Here is an 18,517-nt window from a genome sequence, read left to right as displayed (position 1 = left end):
AAAAGTGATGTGCTTCTACTTGTGAAATACTCCACTACTATCATTTTTCAGTGGTTCTTTGGAAAATAAGTTACTTTCCCATAGGTAGTCATGTTGTCGGAATGGGTTTACTTTTGTCTTTCAGGTTTTCCAAAGGGTCAGCTGTGATCAGGATACATTACATGGGATTACCCAGCAACTACACCACTGCTCCAGTCTCCGAGTTCCTCCTCATCTGCTTCCCTAACTACCAGAGCTGGCAGCACTGGCTGTCCCTGCCCCTCAGTCTCCTCTTCCTCCTGGCTATGGGGGCCAATGTCACCCTCCTGATCACCATCCGGCTGGAGTCCTCTCTGCATGAGCCCATGTACTACCTGCTCAGCCTCCTCTCCCTGCTGGACATGGTGCTCTGCCTCACCGTCATCCCCAAGGTCCTGGCCATCTTCTGGTTTGACAATAAAGCCATCAGTTTCTCAGGCTGCTTCTTCCAGATGTTCATCATGAATAGTTTCTTGACCATGGAGTCCTGAACATTCATGGTCATGGCCTATGACCGCTATGTGGCCATCTGCCACCCACTACGGTACCCGTCCATTATCACTGACCAATTTGTAGCTAGGGCTGCCATCTTCGTTGTGGCCCGGAATGGCCTTATTACTATGCCTATCCCCATACTTTCCTCCCGATTGAGATACTGTGCAGAGAACATCATCAAGAACTGTATCTGCACTAACCTCTCTGTGTCCAAACTCTCCTGTGATGACATCACCTTCAATCGACTCTACCAGTTTGTGGCAGGCTGGACCCTACTGGGCTCTGACCTCATCCTTATCATTTTCTCCTACTCTTTTATCCTGAAAGCTGTGCTAAAGATCAAGGTTGAGGGAGCTGCCACCAAGGCCCTGAGCACCTGTGGTTCCCATTTCATCCTCATCCTCTTCTTCAGCACAGTCCTGCTGGTCCTGGTCATCACTAACCTGGCCAGGAAGAGGATTCCCCCAGATGTCCCCATCCTGCTCAACATCCTGCACCACCTCATCCCCCCAGCTCTGAACCCCATTGTTTATGGTGTGAGAACCAAGGAGATCAAGCAGGGAATCCAGAAACTGCTCAGGAGGTTCTAAGAGGTAAAATGCGAGAGGCCTAATGTTGAGAACAGAAATTGCTAACTGGCAATGATTTTCCTGAGGTATAACTGCAGGAATAAGTTTGGATTTTACTTTCTCCAGTGTTAGAGTTGATTATGAAAATATCTGTAACTTGGTTCCTACTTTCTATTTCACTTACTGGAAACAGTCTTTTGCCTTCTGAAGTTACCTGGATATTTCCCCTGGCCTTATCTATGTTAGAAGGACTTGTCAAGTCATAGTTACAAGAGCTTAACTAGAGTGATATTATTTTTCAAATAAAGAAAAACTTTTTCTGTGAGTTTGCTTCTGTTATGTTTTGTTTGTTGGTGTTCCTTTTTAGATTTCACATATAAGTGAAATCATATAGTATTTGTCCCTTCTCTGTCTGACTTTTTTCACTTAGCATGTCCTCTAGGTCTATGCTTGTTGCAAATGGCAAAATTTTATTCTTTTAAAAAATGCCTGAATAATAGCTTTTTATATATAACCACATTTTCTTTATCCATTTATGTATAGATGGACACTCAGGCTGCTTCCATATCTGGGCTATTGTAAATAATGCTGTAATGTATATAAGGGAGCATATATCTTTCTGAATTAGTGTCTTCCTTTTCTTTGGATAAGTACCCAGAAGTGGAATTTCTGGATCATATGGTAGTTCTATTTTTAGTTTTTTTGAGAGGGACTTGTCAACTTTTGTACATTGTAGTTGCAGCAATTTACATTCCCACCAATAGTGTGCAAGAATTCCCTTTTCTCCACATTCTTGTCAACACCTGATTTTTGGTTATTGTCAGAGGGGATGCACAGTGTGTGTGTGTGTGTGTGTGTGTGTGTGTGCACGTGGGCATGTGTGTGAGGGTAGGAACAGGTGAGATAGATAAAGGGGATTGAGAAATAAAAAGTTTCATCTATAAAATAAATGTAATGCACAGAGTAGGAAATATAGCCAATAATATTGTAATAACTCTGCATGGTGACAGTTGATACCTAGACTTACCATGGTGATCATTTTGTAATGTGTAAAAATAACAAATCACTATGTTGTATACCTAAAACTAATATAATATTGTATGTCAGTTATAAGAAAAAAGAGAAATAAGTGTTACTGTTATCATTTTCAATGGCTCTCAGTTTCTTTAACTGCTTAATACTTTGCTATATGTTAAATCTCTTAGTTCCACCTGACACAGTGCTATATGTTAAATCTCTTAGTTCCACCTGACACAGTTCAAACTGGTTTTGTGACATGGATGTATCTCTTGTGGTGATGTAGAAGTTTGCTCCAAAACTTTGATTCTTATAGTTGAGTGAATAGGGCTGTCTCCCTTAGCTCTGCCAGATCTTGTTACTTATCTAATGTCACTTCTCTGGAATACGAATGTCTCATAATTCTTTCCTTCTTTTCAATGAATTAAAAAATTAACAATGACTTGTGTGTGTGTGTGTGTGTGTGTGTGTGTTAGTGTGTGTGTATGGGCACATTTTAAGTGAAAATGAGTATCCTTTTTTCAGATATACTTTGTCAACTTCTGACTTCACCTTGTCCTACCTGACTTTTCTATCATATTTCAGGTACCATGTGCATTCCCATTCTCTCCTGCTTATCTTAGATATACAGTTAAATTAACTTTCTCATTCTGCTTTCAGCCCTGTTGTGTCAATTATTATATCCTGTTCTGGTGCTATCTTGTCTTCCCATAGAATTCAGACTTACAAGTTAGTGGGTTAATTGAACAAAGTTAAGTGGATTTTATTCTTTGCAATTCCTTCCATGATCACCCTAAAAATAGTGGAGACTCAGATTTTGTCAGTGTTCCTAGGATTAATTTGCTCCTTTTTGTGACCATACCCCTTTTTGGGCACTCCACTATTCTTGCCTGGAGAATCCTGTGGACAAGAGAGCCTGGTGGGCTGCTGTCCATAAGGTCGCACAGAGTCGGACAGGACTGAAGTGACTTAGTATGCATGCTTGCATTGGAGAAGGAAATGGCAACCCACTCCAGTATTCTTGCCTGGAGAATCCCAGGGACAGGGGAGCCTGGTGGGCTGCCATCTATGGGGTCGCACAGAGTCGGACATGACTTAAGTGGCTTAGCAGCAGCAGCAACAGTGTATGTTATTTTATGAATCATTTGAAGATATCCTCTAGTATAACTGGTCTATGATGAAGCTGTGTGCTCAGGGGCTCAGTCATGTCCAACTCATGGCAACTCTGTGGACTATAGCCTGCAAGGCTTCTCTGTCCATGGAATTTTATAGGCAAGAATACTGGAGTGGGTTGCCATTTCCTATACCAGGGGATACTTCCCACCCAGGGATCAAATCCACATTTGCTGTGTTTCCTGAATTGGCAGGGGGGTTCTTTTACCACTGAGCCACCCGGAAAGCCCATGATAAAGTTAGTCATTCTTAAAAAAATTATTAAATAATTTACTTCTATGGTATTGTTTTCCATCAAAGCAATAGCTTTAATCTGCTCTCTTTTCTCTGTTTCACAATTCCCAAAACTAATTCTAACCCAGTTACAAAACTTCTCAAGTGCTCTCCTATATGACCACTATTCCAGTTGCTCCCAGCTCATTATTTTCAAAATATGTCCTTCTATGTGTGCTTACAGATTCACTACACATCCCTACAATTACTTATCCCTACCTTGCTATTGCTGTTTCATTTTTTGGGTGAAATTTTGTGAAATTAGAGAATAGAAAGTTTCTATATATCCATATATTTGTTTTCACTTAAGTGACATATTTTTTCCTGTGCAAAGATATTTCTAGGTTCAAGAGGGAGGGGATATATGTATACCTATGGCTGATTCATGTTGAGGTTTGACAGAAAACAACAAAATTCTATAAAGAAATTTTCCTTCAATTAAAAAATAAATAAATTTAAAAAGATATTTCTAAAATTCAATAACTAAAAATTAATGGTTTCCCTCATGGCTCAGATGGTAAACAATACGCTTTCAATGCAGGAGACCTGGGTTAGGTCTCTGGGGTGGGAAGATTTCCTGGGAGAGGGCATGGCTACCCACTCCAGTATTCTTGCTTGGAGAATTACATGGACAGAGGAGCATGGCAGGCTATACAGTCCATGGGGTTGCCAAGAGTCAGACATGACTGAGCCACTAACACTTTCACCAATAGTAAAATAAAATAAATCATCATAAAGTACTCATTGAAAAAAACAGTTTTTCTAGAATGTAGCTAATATGTAAGAGGAAGTCATTTCTTATTTAATGACATTTGTCTTTTTAAAGGATCTCTTAAATACATCCTCCAAGTCTCTGAGTGATACTTCTTTCCATTGCCAATAATATCTCAGTTTATGTAACTCTCAGACATCTCAAGAGAAAATGTAAGTTGGTCACTGAGTTTAAATGCAAAATTCTCTTTTTTTATACTGGAAGTGTGTCTGTGTCTGCAGGGAGGCAGAAACCCAAGGGAACAGGATTCTTAAACCAAGTCCTCATGTTTCCAGCTGCACAACAGTGACTGTTATAGACACAGTATCTTCATCTGGGCAAAGCCAGAGTAGGAGGCCAAGTGGAGGAGTCACACATTGTCTGAAATTGTCAAGCTGTTACTATTATTTGGCACAGACTTTCTCTGTAAGTATTTTTGGGAACAGTACATTGGAAAGCTAAGCATAAGTGACACTTTGAGTTTGGTCCCCAACTTTACTTACTGTTTACTTCAGAGAATGTTATTATAGCTGCAGATGTTAGTATGTGAAGACCCTGAAGATCACCAATATCAGAAGAGCATGAGCACATTAGAGTGTGGGTCAGCTGAGCTCACGGAAGTTTGGACTGGGAGTCCAACTAGAGAGTAGATCTTCTTGAATTATTAGAGGCATATTGTAAGCATCTGAATTTGTACCAACTTCCATGAAGAAAAAAGATAGATATCAATTAGGTCTAACTGGTCCATTGTATCTTTTAAAGTTTGTGTTTCCTTGCTAATTTTCTGTCCTTAGGGATAAATATACCTAAAGAAACGAAATGCCTATATATATAAAACTATAAAACACTGATGAAAGAAATCAAAGATGACACAAATAGATGGAGAAATATACCATGTTCATGGATTGGAAGAAACAATATAGTGAAAATAAGTATACTATCCAAAGCAATCCATAGATTCAATGCAATCCCTATCAAGCTACCAACAGTATTTTTCACAGAACTAGAACAAATAATTTCACAATTTGTATGGAAACACAAAAAACCTTGAATAGCCAAAGCAAACTTGAGAAAGAAGAATGGAACTGGAGGAACCAAACTACCTGACTTCAGGCTATACTACAAAGCTATAGTCATCAAGACAGTATGGTACTGGCACAAAGACAGAAATATAGATCAATGGAACAAAATAGAAAGCCCAGAGATAAATGCATGCAACTAGGGACACCGTATCTTTGATAAAGGAGGCAAGAATATACAATGGAGAAAAGACAATCTCATTGACAAGTGGTGCTGGGAAAACTGGTCAATCACTTGTAAAAGAATGAAACTAGAACACTTTCTAGCAACAAACACAAAAATAAACTCAAAATGGATTAAAGATCTAAACATAAGTCCAGAAATCATAAAACTCCTAGAGGAAAACATAGGCAAAACACTCTCTGACTTAAAATACAGCAGGATCCTCTATGACCCACTTCCCAGAGTAGTGGAAATAAAACCAAAAATAAACAAATGGGACCTAATTAAACTTAAAAGCTTTTGCACAACAAAGGAAACTATAAGTAAGGTGAAAAGACAGCCTTCAGAATGGGAGAAAATAATAGCAAATGAAGCAACTGACAAAGAATTAATCTCAAAAATATACAAGCAGCTCAATACCAGAAAAATAAACAATCCAGTAAAAAATGAGCCAAAGAACTAAACAGACATTTCTCCAAAGAAGACATACAAATGACTAACAAACACATGAAAAGTTTCTCAACATCACTCGTTATCAGAGAAACGCAAATCAAAACCACAATGAGGTAACATCTCAAGCCAGTTAGAATAGCTGCTATCAAAAACTCTACAAACAATAAATGCTGGAGAGGGTGTGGAGAAAAGGAAACCCTCTTACACTGTTGGTGGGACTGCAAACTATTACAGCCACTATGGAGAACAGTGTGGAGGCTCCTAAAAAACTGGAAATAGAATTGCCATATGACCCATCAATCCCACTGCTGAGCATACACACCGAGGAAACCAGAATTGAAAGAGACACGTGTATGCCAATATTCAACGCAGCACTGATTGCAATAGCTAAGACATGGAAGCAACCTAGATGTCCATTGGCAGCAGAATGGATAAGCAAGTGTGGTATATATACACAATGGAATATTACTCAGTTATTAAAAAGAACTCATTTGAATCAGTTCTAATGAGGTGGATGAAACTAGAGCCTATTAATCAGAGTGAAATAAGTCAGAAAGTAAAACACCAGTTCAGTATATTAATGCACATATATGAAATTTTGAAAGATGGTAATGATGATCCTATATGCAAGACAGCAAAAGAGACACAGATGTATAGAACAGATCTTTGGACTCTGTGGGAGAAGGTGAGGGTGGGATGATTTGAGACAATAGAATTGAAACATGTATATGGCCATATGTGAAATATATCACCAGTCCAAGTTTGATGCATGAAACAGGGCACTCAAATCTGTGCACTGGCACAAGCCTGAGGGATGGGATGGGGAGGGAGGTGGGAGCTGGGTTCAGGTTGGGGAACACATGTACATGCATGGCTGATTCATCTCAGTATATGGCAAAAACCACCACAATATTGTAAAGTAATTAGCCTCCAATTAAATAATTAAATTAATAAAAAAAGATAAATTGTCCCTGATCTTAATGACCTTAATGAGCCACTAAGAGAGGTGGCTAAGAACTGCAGGTCCAGGAAGAGAGATAAAACCATTAAAAAAAGACCTAGAGAATTCCCAGAGAGTCCATGGGAGGAAGATAATTTTCAAATTGGGAGACTAGAGATTGGCCAGAATTGTACTTAAATGTCTAAAGATAATGGGAGAAACAATCAGTTTGATGTCTAAAGCTGAGCAGAGCTTCCCTGCAGACGGACCTACAAAGTTGGTAACTTTGCAGACTATCCTCTGTGTGTCAGGCAACCTGTGCGTCAACAAACTCTCCAGGTGATTCTGACACACACTAGTATTGAGGAACCGCTGGTCTAGATAAAAGAGAGTCCCAGTGTAATACCCATACTACAGGGTCAAGAAAAAGAAACATCTCCAAACCTCGATAGGGAGAATTTTTGTGTGTGTGCTCCGAAATCCATCTGTTGCTTCATGAGAGAGCGCAGCACAACCTGGCAACTACTTTACCAGCAGGATCCTGGATGGTTAAGAAGATACTCAAAATGAACTGACCCTTCTGTCTGTGAGATTTTATTCTGGGGCATGTTTAAGTATTCCTCAGTTCTTCCCTTGAAGAACCTCATTTCTTTAATTTTTCTTCTTTTTTTCAGGAAATGAAAAATGATTTGTTTGTTTTAAGCAGTTACTTACCAAAGACTCATGCAGATAAGACACTGCACAGCTGTCTCTTGTATTTATTGTTCTCTTTTTCCTCTCAGCACTAACATATTTACCCATTTTGTTTTCTTTAAATTTTTAGTGAGTGTTAAGCAACAGTGCCAGTGGTTAATGGTGGAACAAGATGTGGAGATAACATTAATGAGTTAAATGAGTGCAAGGTGTTATGATACTTTCAACAATCTATCAGTCTCCTATCTGAATAGTACTTATTGAGTGCTTATTGTGTTACCAGATATGTGGTATTTTTCTTTGTGCTATAATAAAGAGATAAGATTCAACTGCTGGCAGATGGAACACAGAGTTTTTGGAAGACAAATAGGAAATGTGAAGGAATATGAGAAAGTTTTATTAACGCTTTGTGCTCAGGATGTTTAAGGGTCACAGAGAACAAGGAGAAGAAGTGGAAGAAGCATTTAATTATATATATATACGTAAAAAGAGTAACAAGAAAAAACCATATTTTTTCTTAAATTTCTAAGAGGTGTAACTCATGGCACAGATAGAATGGGGCAAAGAGAAGCTATATATTTGAGGGCAAGAGAGTTAATTCTAGGAGAAGGGTATTACATGTGTGGAAACATGCAGGTGAGACAAAACAAAGCATGCTCTATAAGGGGCTGTGTCTATGTGAGTGGAGTTGGAACATATTCATGTGAAGGGAGTTATTCTTGCTTCATAAAGTTACAAATGCTAAGGAAAATGGTTTAACAACGAGTGATTTTATCCAATTTAAATTTTAGACTGATTTTGTGTCAATAGAACTGTGGAGAAACTTGGTGGCCTAGAATGAAGGCAGATAAATCTGTCAGGGGATTACTAATGTAACAGTCAAACTGAAATCATATCTCTTTTCTTTAAGTCAGTTTCAGGCTTATCTGCCAACCATGGTGTTATCTCTCAACCACACAGGGACACGGGTGACCGAATTCCTGATGATCTGCTTTCCAGGAATGCAGGATACCCAGCACTGGCTGTCTCTAGTCCTGGCTCCTCTCCTAGTTTTGGCCCTTGGGGCCAACTTTCTGTTATTACTTGCCATCTGGCAGGAGGCATCTCTGCACGAGCCCATGTACTACCTGCTTGCCATCCTTTCTGTGCTGGATGTCATCCTCTGCCTCACAGTCATCCCTAAGGTCAGACCCTCCCTGGATTTACTCCCGGGTATTCAATCATCTTTCTCTAAACACTACCTTGCTTTGTAGATGTAAATACTCCTGTAAAATTTTCAATGAGTTGCCAACAGTATCATACTAGGTCTATCACAGCTTCCAGATATGTCTTTTCTCATTCTCAGTGCCTATGATTTTTAAGGTTTCACATTATTTTTTCAAACTGAGAAGCCATCTCTCAATGTCCAAGTCAGTGATATTTCAAGTTTTGAATTTCTCTTTACTTCTAAGGAGATTCTCCTTGACTCTGAATCACCTCACCCTTATATTCAAGGGCTCAAGACTTTTCTTTGTAAAACATAACAAGGGACTTCCCTGACAGTTCAGTGCTTAAGACTTCACCTTCTAGTGCAGGTCGTGTGGGTTTGATCCCTGTTGGGGGAGCTAAGATCCTACGTGCCTCAAGGCCAAGAAACCAAAACATAAAACAGAAGCAATATTGTAACAATATTTATTGTTCAATAAAGCTTTTTAAAACTGATCAACATTAAAAAAAAACTTAAAAAATGTAACTAGATGTATATTTATGTCATATACTGAGGTAGGAGGTATAATTGGGAGATGTTTCTTATGTATAAGGTGAAGTTGGAGGGTGTCCAAATATAAGTATTGAGCTTATTTGATTTGATGTCCTTGTGATACATTTAGACGAGCTGATGTGTCCATATGAAGTTTGGGTAAGAACTCTAGAGATCAAGAGAAGACAGACTAGAAACAAATGTTTTTAAGCAAAAGGGTGTGATCTATAGTTTAAAAGTGTATAAATAGGGCTCTGGAAGTTGGGATGCACATAGAAGATATTTGAAATTAGGACGCTGTCCCCGTTAGGATTATGACATTATGGTTTGGGAATATGAGTGGTTGAAGTCATCAAAGGATTATCCAAGGGTTAGGTACCGTAGGGTGGGAGTGAATGTACCGCTTTTAAAAATAATAATTCTGGCAGGTCCTGCTCATCTTCTGGTTCGACATGAAGCGCATCAGCTTTATGGGCTGCTTCCTGCAGATGTTCATCATGAATACATTCCTTCCCATGGAATCCTCCACCTTTCTGGTCATGGCTTATGACCGCTACGTGGCCATCTGCCACCCACTGCGCTACCCGTCCATAATCACGGAACAGTTTGTTGTCAATGCGGCCATCTTCATCATCGTTCGCAATTTGCTGGCCACTCTGCCTACACCAATTCTGGCTGCGAGACTCAATTACTGTGCCAGCAATGTAGTGGAAAACTGTATCTGTGCCAACATTTCTGTAGCAAAGCTCTCCTGTGGAGATATTCACCTGAATAAGCTCTACCAATTTGTGAGTGTTTGGTGCCTGTTGGGTTCTGATCTGGTCCTTATCTTGCTATCCTACTTCTTCATCTTGAGTGCTGTTGTGCATTTGCAGTCAGGAGGTGCAACCACCAAGGCCTTGAGCACTTGTGGTTCCCACCTCATTCTTATACTTTTCTTCTATACTTTGCTGCTAGTCTTCATCTTCACAAATAAGGCAGGGAAAAAAGTGTCCCCAGAGGTACCCATTCTTCTTAATGTCTTGCACCATCTCATCCCACCAGCCCTGAACCCCATTGTTTATGGAGTGCGAACCCAGGAAATCAAGCAAGGGATTATCAAACTATTCAAGTACCAGTGCTGAGAGATGTGAGTCAAAGATTAGGGATTATGGAAATCTGAGTGTGTCAGTGATGGTTTCAACTGAATACCACAAGGAACACCATGTAACATCCATGCTGCTACCCTCATCTTTTTTTTAAACCTTCCTCAACCACTATCACAATATTTACTCTCAGCAACCCTCTCCTGAAACCCTCATTGAATATGTTTTGGTATCCATTATTTTCTTCATTCTGACCCTTTGCCATTGTGATATCTCAATTACTCATTCATTAAATAAGTATTTAGTGCCTTCCACATACTACTCAATCTTTACATTCCAAATGCCTTCACATGTAATTACCAGAGCAAGGATGGGACAGTGCTTCAAATAGAACATGAAGAGTATTGGGTAGGACTGGAAAAAACCATGAGGACTTTACTTCAATAATCCAGGTGGGAAATGATAATGATTTGAACTAAGGTGGTGAGTGAAAATTGAAGTTATGGGTCACAAGATTTGCTGAGAGTTCATAAGGAGGTTATAAAAGATTGAGAGGAATAAAGGGTTACACCAAAGTTTTTTTGCAAGAGCAATAAAAAAAGCAGAATTGCATCAATGGCAGAGCTTTTTTCTTACATATGCTATCAGAAGTTTAGCTTTAAACACTGAACTCTATTTCCATACCAAATTCCTCCAACTCTACTTTTGAAAAGATCTCCAGTATATTCTGACAGGCCTACAATGATAGTCACCTTCTCATAGCCAATCTTCCTTTGTTTGTTTGGAACCAGAAGTTCTGCTATTTGTGATCAGATCTTCCCTGTCATCTCTGCCTTATCCTCCCCATGGCTGTATCCCTCCCTAGGACTTCCACTACTTCTTAGACTTCTGCTTTTTCTTTGTTTAGTACTCTGTACTCATTGCTCCAACTGACTGGAACAGTATTCTCCTCATGTTCAAATGATGAACTTTTCAACATTCATAATCTCAATTCAAAAACCACCTATCAGGGAGTACTTCCTTAATAATTACATCCAAAGTAGCATACTTCTCTTAGGTCATGCTAACACATTGTATTACCTTTTTTCTTTATAGCACTTGTCATTTTCTGAATTTATTTATTTATTTCTTTAATTTCCCTTTAAATATACTTAGATTTAAGTCTCTTTTGCTCATGACCCTATCCTCAAATCCTAGATCCTGATATATCTGACAATATTTTGGGTGCTGAATACATAGATAAAGGAACGACTGGTCTCAAAATTTGGTGTGTATGGTCACTGTCATGTCCTGGAAACATTCTGAAATATATACTTATATCAATCTCCAGTGTCAGTTGGCATGTCCTCTAAGACAGGGGTCCCCAACCTCTGGGATCCAATGTCTGATGATCTGAGGTGGAGCTGATATAAATATAATAGAAATAAAGTGCAAAATAAATATAATGTGCCTAAATCATTCTGAAACCATCCCCCACCCCTTAGTCCATGGAAAAATTGTCTTCCACAAAACCGGTTCCTGGTGCCCAAAAGGTTAGGGACTGATGCTCTAAGATATACATTTGATACATATATCGGTATAGGGGAAGACTTTCTAATTATTAATAATGTTAAAGTTGCCAATATAGCCTTCATTTTAACATTACCTGGATATTTGTTCTAAGGTTCAAAGGACCACATTTCCTATTTGTGTTTTTTCCAAATGTTAGATTATAAAACATTCTATTTCTCTTACACATTCTTTAAAATGTTTTTAAAAAATTAAAATCAGCCAATTTCAAATACTGATGTATAAGATTATGAAAATCTGTTAAGCAAGATTTAAATGAGATAAAAATACATGTTATCTTTATGATAATTGTCTTTAAACATGAGCAAGCATTGCTTATCCTGATGTTGATAATCCTTATTATTCACCAATAAAAACTAATTAGGAATAACAATTTCCTGGATTTATTTACAGCTTATCTCCAGGCTCAGGGCTGTCACCACAGGATTTGGGCATGTCTGATATGCATAAAGCTAATACAAAAGAATTCCCCCATTTTATTCTTTTCACTCTATTTTCTAATATTCTATCTTTTCTCATTATTTTAGCACAAAGAAGCCTGATTCCCTGGCTTACTTTTCTATTTGTGGTAAAGCAAAAACAAATGACAGAAACATCATTTATTACTATGGGCATTTTTAAAAAGTAAACGTTTCTTTGTCTAATTAGCTAACTTTTCCTATCCACTTACCTGAGTTTCACATCAGTGATTGGAAAAATAATCTTAATTCATATTATGTAATTTGAATGGGATATAGCCATTCTTACTCTCTGTTGTGTTTTTCACATAGAAATTGGGCATACATTTCTTAAGCTATACAGAATTTCTTCCCCCACATTAAAATAATCTGTAAGTAGGCAAAACAAAGCAGTTTTAAATAAAACAAAAAAAATTTTTTAAACTCTGTTTTGGTAGATATAGTTTGTGGTAAATTCTTCAGTTCTGTGAACCCATTTCATCTAAGTTTCAGTCTGCAATTTTACTGGAAAGTCTGTGTTTACTTTAAGTTGATGTGAGTCATAAAATCTCATAAATTTTTAGACCATCAGTGAGAAGATGTTGGAAAAAAATCAGTTAGTGATTGCAAGCGATTATCTATTTCACAATAGCTGTTAATTAAATTTGTTTTAAAAGTAGATCCCCTTTTTCTTTTGAGAACCCTTCTCAATGATATTTAGTTAAAAACATGTTGAATTGAGACCTTCTTCTGAAATAGTAAAGTTTGTAAGGGTGAGACTTTAGTTAGTCATACTCGTTTATATAATAGAGAGTGTATTGTAAAAATGGAATTTGAATCTAATAGCACTTGAAATTATTGTTTGTTATGCTCTGTCAAGTCCAACTCTTTGCGACCCTATGGACTGTAGCCCACCACGCTCCTTTGTCTATGGAATTTTCCAGGCAAAAATACTATAGTGAGTGGTCATTTCCTTCTCCAGGGAATCTTCCCAACACAGGGATTGAACCCATGTCTCTTGTGTCTCCAACATTGGCAGGCCAATTCTTTACCACTGAGTTACCTGGGAAGCCCAATTTAGGCTGATATAAATGTATTTTCATTTTCAAATAGTTACTAATAGAAGTTCAAGAGTCAGGAAACCAAAGAAAAAATTCAAGATTCATTTCTTTGCATCCCTGGATGGAGGAATAAAGAAACTGACAAAGGATGGAAAACTGTACCTTAAATTGATCAGCAATTCATCTAATATTTTACCTTAAGTTAAATGGTTCAGATTTTGGGAACTGTACTGATAATGGAATTTAAGTATTTTTATTTGGGAGTCAGAAAGCAGAAACCCATAATTTTGGATTGAGTAGGACTTTTCCTGAATCAAATTGACATTTTCCTGTGTCGGTAATCTTGGGAACATGTCAATCCTAAAGAAAAGATGAAGATTTACATAGTATGACTTGGGCTTTCAGAGGAAAATGCTCTTTGTTTCTTAGGGTCTCCTGGCTTTTAGACCAAGAAGTAAACATACATTGAGCTCTCCCAATAGAGAAAGCCATAAGCTTCTCTGAGCAGATGAATGTAGGCTGGGACCTGTAAATGATGTGAATATACAAATGATTTTGGGTTTTGGCCTGATCATTTGACCTTATGATTTGAACAAAAATCATATGTGGTGGTATTTGGAAGTTACCCTTGATATGATGTTTAAATTATTTCCTTTTAACTGTCATGAGGGAATGTGTGAAGGTTCATGCCAATAGCTTAAAGGGAAAAAGTGAAGAAAAGAGACTGAATAAGGTGAGTGATGACTGTCTTAAAGAAGGGCATGGTTTCATAGACTCTTAGAACTAGAAATGTATTTTGAAATAACCAATTCACAGTCTTTATGTAACAGATGAGGACTCTGAAACTCAGTGAGGCTGCTGATTGGTTTCCAATCACATGTTATTTGTGGTTGTGCTACTGACCTGGGTTCCTACACTCTAATCAATAGAAATTGGTAAGAGGTAAGAAAAGAAATTCATGCAAAACTTTACTGGAACTCGTGCTGCAGCATGAGGGAGTGAAAAGAAGTAACAGGTTCCCTTGCTCAGCTCCCTGACAGGGGGGCAAACTAGTCCCTTAAATGAAGTGAGAATAGAGGTGGGTCCAGGGGTCAGGTCAGAGGGGTGGTTTGGGTGATATGCTCACCCCCTTGATGGTGCTGTTTGCAGGGATCATGCCCAGTGCCTTGCTTTTGCTCCTGACAACTGGGAAATATTAGTTGTGCTTTCTTTTACATCTTACTGTTCATGGTGGTCCCAACTGTGTCTGCATTTCTAGTCCCTTATAGTTTCTTTGTCTTCTGTTGTTCAAGAAGATATTTGTCCAGGTGCATGTGGAAACACTCCAGGAGAGGGACGATGTCTTAGCCTATCTCATTGTGTAAGGCCTAGAATGCAGAACTGCTAAGACAGGCACAGACTCTTTCTTCAAGTAGCTTACTGAGCTTATTTGCATCTTTTTTTCTTTCTATTTCCTTCTATATAAAAGACAATATTTGTTCAACATTATAGGATGCAAATTGCTTTAATTCCATTTGAACAGCATATGAGTTCCTCAATGATGGCATCTTTGTACCCTTGGGCTGTAACAAAGTAACAGTTAATTAGAAAATATTTCTCCAATTAATAATGAGCCTAGTATATTTCAGTGTCATTACTGGAACAACTTATGATATGGTGATATATTAGTATCCTAAAACAGAGCCTAAATATGTATGTACCCTAAATACATATCACAAACTGAGTCATTGTGAATTTCAAAGGTGAAGCTTGAAGTGCAGACAATGGTGTGAAGACATTGAGGAAGAAGCTTTATGTGATAACCCCTTCTCCTAAATCTAGTAAATTTCATTTCTTCAAATGTGAGCAATTCTTGCAAGAGATCTTTCCTTTCAAGGGTTGGACCTGATAATAAGACACAACTTTGCTTGATAAAGAGTAGGTGGAGAAGAAATTTATTGGCCTAGCTAGAGGTAAGTGAGAGAGATTTATTTATGGAGTTCAGCTACTTTTCATCATTCAGGACTGACATTTAAAGTAATGTGAACTCTTCACAATTGCATTATGCAGCTGAGCTAATAAGAACAAAAATAGTAATAATAATATGCTACAGGCAAGGATATTTATATCCACAATTACATATTAAAATTTACATGTACATGAAGCAGGACACCCAAAGCCAGTGCTCTGTGACAACCTAGAGGGGTAGGGTGGAGAGGGAGGAGGGAGGGGTTTCAGGGTGGAGGGGACACATGTATACCTAAGGCTGATACATATTGATGTATGGCAAAAGCTATCACGATATTGTGTTATCCTCCAATTAAAATAAATACATTAAAAAAATAAATAATAAAATATTACATGTACTGAAATAGCAAGTTTAATATTAATTTGGATTTATTTCTCCATTATAGAATTCATCCTCCAGAGTTCTCACATTTTAGATACAACAATAGCAGATTTGAAAAAAAAATTAAAAAGTCCCAGAAATGCCAGACTTTTGGGGGGAAGCATTGAAGTTTGAAAAAGTGAATAAAGTCAAGAAAATTGTTTCAGAATTAAATTTATTCTCTGCTTGAACTTGAGTCTGTGAGCTATGGATTTCAACCAAATTTCCCATCAACTGATTTATTAGCCATCCTATTTTAGGAATACAGAGATCCAGTTGTCCTAATTACCATCCTTTCTTCAGTAACCTCTGGATTCCTTGCTTGATCTCCTGGGTTCGCACCCCATAGACAATGGGGTTGAGGGCTGCAGGGATGACATGGTGGAGGACATTGAGCAACACTGGCACATCAGGGGACACTTTCTTCTTTGCCACATGAGTGAGGACAAAGACCAGGAGGATGGTGCTGAAGAAGAGGATCAGGATGAAGTGGGAGCCACATGTGCTTAAGGCCTTTACAACAGCTCCTTCTGCCTTGAATCTCAGAACAGCCCTTAGTATGAGGGTGTAGGAGAGGAAGATGAGGATGAGGTCAGACCCCAGCAGAGTCCAGCCTCCAGCAAATTGGAGGAGACGATTGATAGTAACATCATCACAGGAGAGTCTGGAGACAGACATATTGGCGCAGATGCAGTTCTCAATGACATTTCTCCCACAATAATGGAGTCGAGCAGAGAGGATGGGAACAGACATAGTTAGAAGTGCATTTCTGGCCAAGATGAAAATGGCCACCTTGGCTATAAATTGGTTAGTGATGATGGATGGGTATCTCAGTGGATGGCAGATGGCCACATAGCGGTCGTAGGCCATAACCATGAATGTGCAGGACTCCATGGCAAGAAAGCAATTCATGATATACATCTGAATGAAACAGGCGACAAAGCTGATGGACCTGAGATCAAACCAGAAGATGGCCAGGACCTTGGGGATGACGGTCAGGCAGAGCACCATGTCCAGCAGGGAGAGGAGGCTGAGCAGATAGTACATGGGTTCATGCAGAGAAGCCTCCAGCCGGATGGTGATCAGGAGAGTGGCATTGGCCCCCATGGCCAGAAGAAAAAGGAGGCTGAGGGGCAGAGAAAGCCAGAGCTGCCAGCTGGGGGACTTGACAAAGCAATTCAGGAGGAATTCTGAAACCCCAGTGGAGCCATTTCTGTGAGATGTCATCTTGTGGATTTTGTTTCTACAGACTTCCTTTTGTGATCTAAAAAGTTAGGATCAAAATTAGCCTCTGATTATACTAATGCTGGGAGAAAAGTTCAGGAGCATAGTTACGGTTTCTAGCAGATTATTTTGCTTTAAATGAGGATTTTTCACGTTGCACACAAGAAATAAATTCATTTCAATCTTCTGCAATTTTTGTGTCTCCTCATTTATGAAATAGTTTTATTTTTTCAATGAAAACATCTTATAAAGTAGAATGAGTTATGAACAGTTAGCTGTAAGATGTGTTCTTGCAACTGAGGATTGTTACAGAACAGTTCCTCTGATTTTAGCAGTGTGGAGGTCTTTAGTGATTCCTCTCTGAATCTCTTTGCCCAACTGACCAGATAATGTTTCCTACATTCATACCATACACCGTCCAGTGTTGCCACTCCTTTTTTCTAATTTAGCTTTTTTTTTTTTTAAAGCCCTTTATAGAGAGGGAACAAAAAGATTAAGTATTATCCTTGTTCTCAGAGAGGTGAAAATTCCCTTGGGATTGTCAGTTATAAGACAAAATGATAAGATAATAACAGAGTAATGTGCAGAATATTTTGAGAGTAGATGAGCTCTAAACTTACTCACATGAAAGTAAAGTGTTCCCAGGACTACTCTCCTGCTGAATTTTAAAGGCAAGTTCAAAGAAAGCTGCAAAAAATGAGCTGCTTGTTGCAGTGAGAAATGCCTACAAAATGTCTGATATTAGCATTTCTGTAGTCTTTAAAGTCATATGGTATATAGTCCCTTTATCTGTCTACAAAGATATTCTGCTCCAGTGTAATCCCATGGGTATAAATTGTTTCATCAGTATATCAACTTCACTGTTTTCCATTTGTTTAGCTAGCTGGTAAAATGCAAATATTGTTTGCAGTGAATCAAGTGAACTTTGAATACTTATTAGACATTGTGCTAAAATATATTAGCAGCTTGCATGTATGTGTGTGTGTGTGTGTGTGTTTGCTCAGAAGTGTCCAACTCTTTGTGATCCAATGAATTGTAGTCTGCATGCTCCTCTGTCCATGAGATTCTCCAGGCAAGAACACTGGGAGAGGTTTGCTATTTCCTCCTCCAGGGGATCCTCTGGACCCAGGGATCAAACCTGTCTCCCAAGTCTCTTGTATTGGCAGGTGGGATTCTCTACCACTGAGCCAGCCTGGAAAGCCCAGGATCAAACCCTCCTCTCTATATTAGGAGCATTATGTCAATTATTAAAATGACCCAGGAGGTATGTCTTACATAGCTTTACAAATGAGGGGGAAGGAGAGGGAGAAAGGTTGAGAAAATTCCAAGGCCACACAGACAGGAAAACTTTCAATCTAGATGCAAATTTCTACTTGATTTTCAACCCAGTTCTTAGTGATACTACATCTAT

General features: G+C 38.5%; 2 protein-coding genes and 1 pseudogene across 2 annotated transcripts; 2 read left to right on the top strand and 1 right to left on the bottom strand.

Moving 5' to 3' along the window:
* Window positions 1–161: 161 nt before the first annotated feature.
* On the top strand, window positions 162–1,103 carry LOC136174919 (olfactory receptor 56A4-like; annotated as a pseudogene).
* A 7,456-nt stretch (window positions 1,104–8,559) lies between these two features.
* Window positions 8,560–10,486, top strand: LOC136174831 (olfactory receptor 56A4-like). Its single transcript, XM_065945077.1, has 2 exons — window positions 8,560–8,808; window positions 9,791–10,486. The coding sequence occupies exons 1-2, from the start codon at window positions 8,560–8,562 to the stop codon at window positions 10,484–10,486; spliced, it is 945 nt and encodes a 314-aa protein (XP_065801149.1).
* A 5,681-nt stretch (window positions 10,487–16,167) lies between these two features.
* On the bottom strand, window positions 16,168–17,109 carry LOC136174912 (olfactory receptor 56A3-like). The gene has a single exon (XM_065945176.1). The coding sequence runs from the start codon at window positions 17,107–17,109 to the stop codon at window positions 16,168–16,170; it is 942 nt and encodes a 313-aa protein (XP_065801248.1).
* Window positions 17,110–18,517: the final 1,408 nt, after the last annotated feature.

This window comes from Muntiacus reevesi, chromosome 9 (assembly GCF_963930625.1).
Source record: "Muntiacus reevesi chromosome 9, mMunRee1.1, whole genome shotgun sequence".
In the NCBI taxonomy this organism is placed as follows: Eukaryota; Metazoa; Chordata; class Mammalia; order Artiodactyla; family Cervidae; genus Muntiacus; species Muntiacus reevesi.
The sequence above is the reverse complement of the archived record's forward strand: the minus strand, read 5'-3'. Positions and strand labels throughout refer to the sequence as shown.